This window comes from Cyprinodon tularosa, unplaced genomic scaffold (assembly GCF_016077235.1).
Source record: "Cyprinodon tularosa strain WSP-4 unplaced genomic scaffold, ASM1607723v1 ctg270, whole genome shotgun sequence".
Taxonomy (NCBI): domain Eukaryota; kingdom Metazoa; phylum Chordata; class Actinopteri; order Cyprinodontiformes; family Cyprinodontidae; genus Cyprinodon; species Cyprinodon tularosa.
The window spans coordinates 150,335-159,228 of NW_024038975.1; the positions used below are offsets into that span (position 1 = coordinate 150,335).

At 35.8% G+C, this 8,894-nt stretch overlaps 1 protein-coding gene across 1 annotated transcript; it reads right to left on the reverse strand.

Moving 5' to 3' along the window:
• Nucleotides 1–1,461: 1,461 nt before the first annotated feature.
• On the reverse strand, nucleotides 1,462–7,927 carry mpc2b (mitochondrial pyruvate carrier 2b). Its single transcript, XM_038289653.1, has 5 exons — nucleotides 7,587–7,927; nucleotides 5,066–5,106; nucleotides 4,769–4,853; nucleotides 4,391–4,502; nucleotides 1,462–2,402 (listed from the first exon to the last, which is right to left on the reverse strand). The coding sequence occupies exons 1-5, from the start codon at nucleotides 7,678–7,680 to the stop codon at nucleotides 2,354–2,356; spliced, it is 381 nt and encodes a 126-aa protein (XP_038145581.1). The 5' UTR covers nucleotides 7,681–7,927; the 3' UTR covers nucleotides 1,462–2,353.
• Between the last annotated feature and the right edge of the window lie 967 nt (nucleotides 7,928–8,894).

Consider the following 8,894-nt stretch of genomic DNA (forward strand, 5'->3'; position numbering starts at 1 on the left):
CCAGCAAACTCTCCTGACCTTAACCCCATAGAAAATCTATGGGGTATTGTGAAGAAGAAGATGCAATACACCAGACCCAACAATTCAGAAGAGCTAAAAGCCACTATTAGAGCAACCTGGGCTATCATAACACCTGAGCAGTGCCACAGACTGATCGACTCCATGCCACGCCGCATTGCTGCAGTAATACAGGCCAAAGGAGGCCCAACTAAATACTGAGTGCTGTACATGCTCATACTTTTCATGTTCATACTTTTCAGTTGGCCAACATTTCTATAAATCCTTTGTTTTTATTGGTCTTCAGTAATATTCTAATTTTCTGATATGATGAATTTGAGATTTTCATTTGTTGTCATTTGTAATCATCAAAATTAAACAAAATAAACATCTGAAATATATGAGTTTGTATGTAATGTATGAATATAATATACAAGTTTCACTTTTTAAATGGAATTACTGAAATCAATCTACTTTTTCATGATATTCTAATTTTATGACCAGCACCTGTATGCATCACGTTGATCAGGAACACTGTTACACGTACGTGTTTTGTCTTTTACCATCAAAATATGGAGCCTGGCTACTTTTTGCTCCGCTCAAGTCAAGATCCGCAATTGATACAGGAAAAAAAACTTAAGAACCCTTCAAATTAAAATATGGTAACATCAGTAACTACAAATTACAGCATAATTATATATTCCCAAAGATGGTTTAAATAAATGATTGGATGCAAACTATTGCTACTTCATATACCAGGAAGCAGATTGCTCATCTTGATCAAAATATTCATTTCATACAGGGGCTTAATTTTGATCAAATCCAGTCACAACTTTCAATAGTGCCCCTCACAACTTTAAAACTTACTGCAGGCATGGTTTTTTGGAAGTAGAGAACAAAATCAATTTTGTATGATTATCCCTATTAAAGACCTACAATGAAAAAATGTTGGGCAGAATCTTGTGATTGATGCTGAGGGTGAGTTTTGTCAAATTAAGCGTTTATTACCGCATGTTTTTCTCCTATGAATCAATATAGCGCATATTCTCCACGAGCTTCAAGGAAGTCAGAGCGGAGAAAGACGAGAGGAACCTTGAAGGCTGCAGGCTTTGCTTTGCATAGGCGCTCTGGAGTGGGGGGGTTGCAGAGGATGCTGGATTTTGACTGTTCATCCCGTTGCCTCCAAAAAAACAGCTGTGCATGACAACTGATTTCCCATCCTGGAAACTCAAACCTTGGATGCCCTCCACAGGCTGTTTAAATCGACTGCACGATATTAAGCTCTACAGCTCTATTAGAGCTTTACAAAGCCATGATCTCATTTGGGTTGTGACAATAAATCACTTTGGATAATCTGAACAGAAATCAGAAAATCTCTTTTTAAAGGAGTGTTTGTATAAAGTCCAAGGTAAACCGTCCATATTATCTTTGCAACCATTTTCATAAGAGTAAATTAACATGCCATTGTGTAAATCCCCTGTTACTGTTTCGAAGCAACAGGGCTGTTAGTTGGATTTATTAACACATAGCCATTACCAGCACACATTTCATTACAATTACCGATCATCCTTTAAATATGGTTAAACAGATAAATTACACCAATTATTGCTAAATTAAGGATTCACTGCATAAATACAGTTTGTCAAATAAAAAAAAAATTGCAAATCAAAGGTTTTAAGAGGAAGTCTACAGAGACGATTACAGTCTGTACCAGTGTTTGCTCGTTGACTCGCAGAGCTGCGTGCTTTAAAATATTTTCTTAACATTTCTTGCAAAAAGAAAACTAAATCAAGGTTTGTTCTCAAACTGACTAAGAGTAAGGAATCCTTACATGGTAATCAATAATGTTTTAATGACTGCTGAGGTTCAGACACCTGGACTCCAATAAAATTATAAATATGTGAACGAGAAGATAAATGTGATGAAATCCTTCCATTCATGGCAACGTCCGACATAAATCCAACAGGTGTGTGTTGGGATATTTGCTTGAGGTACTGATTGTTACATCTGAAAGATGTCAGTTGAAAAATGAAGCAAAATTTCCCAAATAGTGCACAAGATACAAAGCATAACGCCTTCGATCAGACAATGTACAATCATAAAACTTGTTAAACAAGTAGTACTTGTGCGTTGAGGACCACGGTTGTTTAGCATATGTTAACTTAAAAGCAAAGTTATCTTTTTAAACCCCCTGAGGAAATGTGAAACTTAGAAAAAGGTGCATATTTCCTTCGGGGTGACCAGGCATGAAGTGGTAAAATCTGGTTACGGTGTGGATTTTTATGGAAACAGGATGGGATGGTGAGATTATGTAGAAGTCTCCCTTTGTGTCAGCAGCATGGCAGTGAGAAGATCCTCAGGACTCAGCTGCCTCTTTAGCCTTCGCCTTCTTCTCCTGCTCATAGCTGCAAAGACAAGGAAGAAAACAAGTCTAATAAATATAATGTTGCCCACTTGTTGCTTGCAGCTTTCTGAGAGCTCAATGTTAAATTCGCTTTAGAGCAAATGTGTCTATTTCAAATAAAAACAGCAGCATTATGTCTGAAAAAGTCAAATTTTAGCCAAAATACATGCTGATTTTTAACATTAAAGAGCTAGGGGGATGGGCAACTTTAAAAAATGTGAGGAACCTCATCAGTTTTATCAAAAATTGCAGTTTCATTTAAAAAAGAATTGATTTTGAGAAGCACATCTAATCTAAAAAAAGTATTATTAATGCATAATAACTTGAGTAAAGCACTGTAGCAACACCTGTAGTCCACAATAGGAACTGTCCTTGTGGATGCAAAACTTGAACCTTTCATTCAGCTTCCTACAACCGTTTAAATTCACATGACTCAGAACATGGCAGCACCAATGTCTATGATTAAAGCAACACTAATTAATGTATCTCAGCTTATCAGTAAGGTGGAAAATGGTTAAATTTCTCTCATAGCTTGCAATGGACTGTTATCTAATCAGAAAAGAAAATGGCTCTTTAAAGAAAAAGTTGAGTAGCACCAAACGTACTCAGTGTTTCATTTTTTTCAACTCAACCAGATGTCAGCTAATAAGACAAACACTTAACCACTACTGTGGTAATCAGTTATCCAGACAATATTTCCTCTTATTCATGTTGAAGGAAAAGGAAGAAACTGAAACTGATAAATCCAAGAGCACCAAACTCTAATGCATAGATTGTGGATGAGCATTGAATGCAGCACACCCTCAGTGGTCTAGAGCAGTGTTTCCCAACCTTTTTTTGACTTGTGTACCCCTTTGGGTGCTGAAATAAAGACCATTTTGAGACTAATCTCTGTGATCTCTTTTGTTTTGTACACAGTGTATACAAAACAAAATTTCACTTAGTACAGCTTTCCAGACAGTAAATTAACATTTCCATTAAATAAAGAGCCACAGTGATCAAATGTAAAAAGTGTGGGAGATAAAAGGTAACACACAGAAGGTATTAATGTTTAATGCCTCTTGGATGACTGAGTTTTTTTTAAATTATTGTTATTTTTTTCATCTAATTTTGTGCTTTTTTTTAATCCTATTTTATATATTTTTATCCTCGCTTTTGGGCAGGTGACTATTCTCTACTGGGGATTAATAAAGTATTTCTCTCTCCTTTAATTTGAGCATTTATTATTTGATATGTTATACTTTCCATCTAAAAAAATAAATAAAAATACAGCCTAAATATGTTGCCCAGAAGTTAGTAAGGAATCAGAATAAATACAAAAAGAAAATCCTATTATAAAACTGGAGCTCCTCTGAGTAACTCCCTTATAATCTCATTTAAACTTGATGAATTGAAAAAAAAAAAAAAAAAACAATAGTCTGACTGACTTAATTAGTTTTACTTTATTTTTAATCAAAACTCCCGAGTTGCTTTGATGAGCTCCGATAGCTCAGTGTGAAAAAACAGCTGATCCCAGACTGTTCTCCACATCCAGTCTGTTCCTCTGCTTGGTTTCCATGCATGGACTCAAACATAAAAGAAAAACGTACTCATTCGTTGATAAAAGCTTATATAATTTTTACATTGGGTCCCAAAAAAGCAAAGCAGAACAGATCAGAGCCATATTTTATTTTGCTACTTAGGAAATCAAATATTTTCATATACCCCTTGCAATGCACTTGCAGAACAGCTCTGTCTATATTTCATGATTTTCAACACTTCTCCCTATAACTGATAGTGAAAGATGTTTCTCCACCCACTATATGAGTTAAAAATGAGGCCTCAATCTCTTTGCTGGTCTTAATATTTACTAAAGCCTTCCCAAAAGTGCTGATGGGTTTTACATCAGGGATGATTACAGACTGAAGGGGAGTAAAGTGGAGCAATGTTGCTGGAGAAATCTACTGATAAATCTTTCAACTGCACAGATTCACAAAAACACAAACACACCTCCAGATCCTGTAGAGCTGGAATGCTCCAGCACTTCCAAGGAAGAAGTTCACAGCGAAAAGGTTCCAGTTCTTTGGGATGATAACCAGGGAATACCTGGACCAGATGAGCCCTGAGAGAAGCAGCAGGAGGGTTAAACCAGATCAAAGTCTATACCCCCCACACACAAAAAGGCTGATATATGATATTTGTTTAAAGTAACACATTACAAAAGATGCACTGGGTAACCTTTAGAACAGTTTGATCAAATTATCTTTGGAGCTAAACCAACAATGATGGAACTTTTAAAAGGAATTTGATCCTCATGGTTTGTTGCATTTCTTAAGCTAATTGAGGGATAAAAAAAAAAGGGGGCCACTATGAAGCCACTAAACCCACCTGTGGCTGTCAGCACTGCAGACTGGGATGTACTGAGCTTTTCTGCTGGTCGGGTCATATCAGCCAAGCCGGCCCCAACCAGGCCCTGGGTTGGAAAAATAAAAGCATGTTTTCTGTTAGCTTTAACTTTGAACCCTGAAATTGTAATAGATCTGAAGTACACAGTGTTTATTTGCTTAGCATGTGATCAGAGGGTGATCAGCTTTGTTTAAAGGTGTTACAAGCTAACAAAGCTTAGGGACAACCTTGGTTTTTGTACACGGGTGTACAGATGAATGTGTGTGAAAGTGCACTCACCCATTTAAACATCGGAGCCCAGAAAAAAACTGTTTTTGGACCTGGAGAGACACAGTAAGAGGGAAAACATGAGGTGTGGGAATTATGAAGGTGCTACATTGTTTATTTTCCAGTTTGGGTCAGACAGCGATGCCTAAATAACATCCATAGACCAGCTGCTGGTGTCAAAGTTTCCAGTAAAAAAAACAAAAACTTGGACTTATCTTCTATTGTACAGACTATACAGAACCTGATCCAGTTGTTTCAGGTCACAGATTATGGTTATTTCTAATTGACCAAGTGATTTTTGTTTGTTTATTATTGCTAGCTGTTTGACAAATTGCCCTTCAGGACCTTTAAATCTATACATCAGAATAAGAACATTACTTTATAGATCAAAATACTAGATTATCTCTACTAGCACTTGGGCTACATGTTGATATTATGTTTTGAATTATAACAATAGAGCACAGTTTGACCAAATAAGCTACATTAGCACTATTTATTTGCCGTTTACAGCAAAAAAGGAGAAACACTGAAGGAATAATTACTGGTCTCTAAATGACACATGAGATATTACAGTATAAAACACTTAAGAAGGCTTCAACTCATAGATAACCGTGGTAAATTTTGGTAGTTAGTCCAAGAAAATGAATCAACAAGCTTGCATTAATACTTTAAACTATTTCTTTCTGTATAGACTCAAAAAAAAATAAAAAATCAACTTTAACCAAATATCAGCTTTGAGTTATTTACAGCAGCAAGTAATTTTATTTTGTGAATGTTGTGTTGCAAAACACGTGGGGAGTTTATGCTTTGGAGTAGGCTGTTTAAATAAACTTTAATTTACCATCCTTGAAACATATCGTCTGCAAGAAAAAAACAAAACAAAAAAAAGCTTCAAAGTAAGAGAAAAATGTAATCAATCTTTATTTTTTATTTAAGTTTTATTTAAGTTTTCTAATTCACCGGTGAAAGAGGTGCACTCCATTTATAAACAGACATGATCAGAAAGAAATTTACTGACTTAACAAGTAGAGGTTTTTAATGTATTTCCAATATGGCAAAACCTTTGTACTTTAGTTAAAAGACTAAAAATGATGTGTTATAGGACATGTGTTAGGACAGCAGCAGCACCAAAAAGTTAAAAGTTAAGCAAGTTACACTGGACAATAATTAAAAGCATTTCCTTGATTTCACAGTTGTTTTCCCTCCAGACTTTAATGTGTCTGAACAGATCAAACCACATAGTTTAACCATCTGTCATTCTTGATTCTTGGAAATACAACTCTGTTCTGACTAAGTCAGTCTTCCTACTGAGACTGAAAGCCGCTGCTAGTGCTGTTAAATGTTGCAAGCTAAACTAAAAGTAGGAGGTCCGTCACTGCAAATGATGTTGGAGGGAGGTGGCTTTTGTCGCCACCCTCACTACCTGCTAAGAAAGTATGTCCTTGAATAAAAGAACTCTATAAACTGAAGGCCGGAGAGTCCACAGTGACATTGGTCTCACCTGAATCTCCCCTTCAGTAAACTTTAAGACAACCTCAGTGTCGAGGTCACTAAATATTAGATACACATTCAGGGTTATTAAAGTGGGCTAATTAAAACCATACTAATTTATTTGTTTTTGGACAAAACAGATTGTATTTCTATGGAGGAAAAAAAGGTGTCATGTTGGCAGATGTTCCTATAATTACGCTGCCCTTATTGATCGACACTCTATATACACAAAAATATAAAGACGTGAGAAAAGGTTTGTTTCTTTAAATCACTTCATTGAATTTAGAGGTCACTTAAAAATTTTTGCGGTGTTTACAAACAGATGCAAACCTGATAAATCACAATCTTGGGTCGTTTTTAAATGTTCCTTAAATCTACTTAGAAAATATTTGATTCACATGCCATCTTTTGGTCATATTAAGATTCAACCCAAGACTTTAGAATAGCTAAGTATTTTTTCTAACACCTCTGACAGGTGGTTAACTAGAATTTTTTAAGATATTTTTGTTTCACATTCCTTCCAAATGGCAAAAAGGAGGTTGAGCATATAGACAAGCCTTTTTTTGTGTCCAAATATTCGAATTTCTATCAAATCTCTATAAAAAAAAACTGAACCAACTAAATGGTTAAAAAGTTAAAATTTTGAATAGAAAGTGGGTTTAAAACTCCAGTGTTTTGTCACAGAAGAAAAAAATATAATTTGAAAATACATCTTATGTTTGCAGCATTCCTCAAACTAAAAGTGCTTAATAGTTTGAATGAGCTAAATGTTGTCAAACCAGACCTAAAGCAGCCTCAAGGTTAGAAACTGATTCTTAACAAAACCTTTGGAGTCCAAAAAGATTAAATCTGGTTGGAGCAGATTTAGTAATCTAAGAGGAAGATTACCAGATGAAATCTACGATTTTGCGTTAAATTGAGGAGATTAGACAGCAGCTGCTGTTGCTTTCTATGTAGGATGCGCTCTGTATACATAAACAATCCACAGCTGGACCAACAGCAACACTTTGTGCTCATCATCAAGAGACTGGACAGACTTTACCTGCCGGGTGGTTGTAGAAGGGTCTCAGTTTGGCGGGCAGTATGTGCTCGATCCGGTCCAAAATCCTGTGGTAGGACGCCCTGAGCGCAGCCATGATCAGACCTATTCAAACTAAGAAGCTAGCTAGCTATAAAACTGTTCGCTTGTCGTTTATCTGTGTTAAGCGGCCGTAACGTGGAACTAAACGTTTCTTAATGTGGTTGAGACGAAGGGTGGGACAGCTTAGAGACCAGAGAGGATGCTACCGTCCTACTGACGACCTTTCCCCGGCAGAAGCTGCTGCTGCTATCTGTCAGTTGCTTTCCCCTGACCGCCACGACGAGGTGACTTTCCGTTCGACTGTGCCTTCCGCGTGATGGGCGGGTTTACGCTGATCCAGGCTCCTGATTGGTGCGGACGGTGACAGCTCTAATATGATTGGCTGACGATCGGGATCGTTAGGTTTCCCTCAAAATTTACCAGAGGGGATGGAGACAAAGCTTCTTAAAACATTTTTTAGTATTATAAATATGATAGCTTTTTTATTTTAATTAATTAAAGGGGAAGACATACCCTTTACATTATTGCAACATTTCTTAGGAGTGTATTTGTGATTTTCTAACAGAAAGCGAAGGGAAAAAGTATGTGTGGTTTGTTAAATTTTTTTTCCCTCCACAAATAAAATCTGAAAAATTTTAGATAATTTGTATTAACCACTCACAGTTAATATTTTAGGACCTATCTTCACTGCACTTAAAGGTGTAAGACAAGAGAAATATCCATGCAGTGTGATTGTGTCATCACATTGTTGTACTGTAAATAAATCAATTAGGAAGATGAGCTTTTATCTCAATAAACATTTTTTCATGCAGGCCAACCTTCATATAAATGCAATACTTTATATTTGCTTAACATGATTTTTTTTTCAAGGAATGTACAGCAGTTCGAGTTGTATAGAATTGGATTAATATTTAAATACAGAAATATAAGTAAGAATAAAAAAGAAACCCAAATCAGTAGTGTCATGGTAATTTTAAAGGTGCTATGATAAATCATTGGATAGACAAATCTTTGCATGAAATAAGGTTTGCATAAACCCTTGCATAAACTAAGGGGATTGAGAGTCAACAATGCATTAAGATTTCATTTTGCATGTAAAACATAATCTTTATAATCTTTTGTGCACTGTAATAATGACAGAGTTTCTCTTTTCAAATGTATTTTTGGTTGAAACAGAAATTTTATTTGCATTATTTTTTATTGTAAATGTTTGTATGAAGGAGGCAGTTTGCACTTTGGTGAAATTGATAGAAACCCTTAATTTATTCT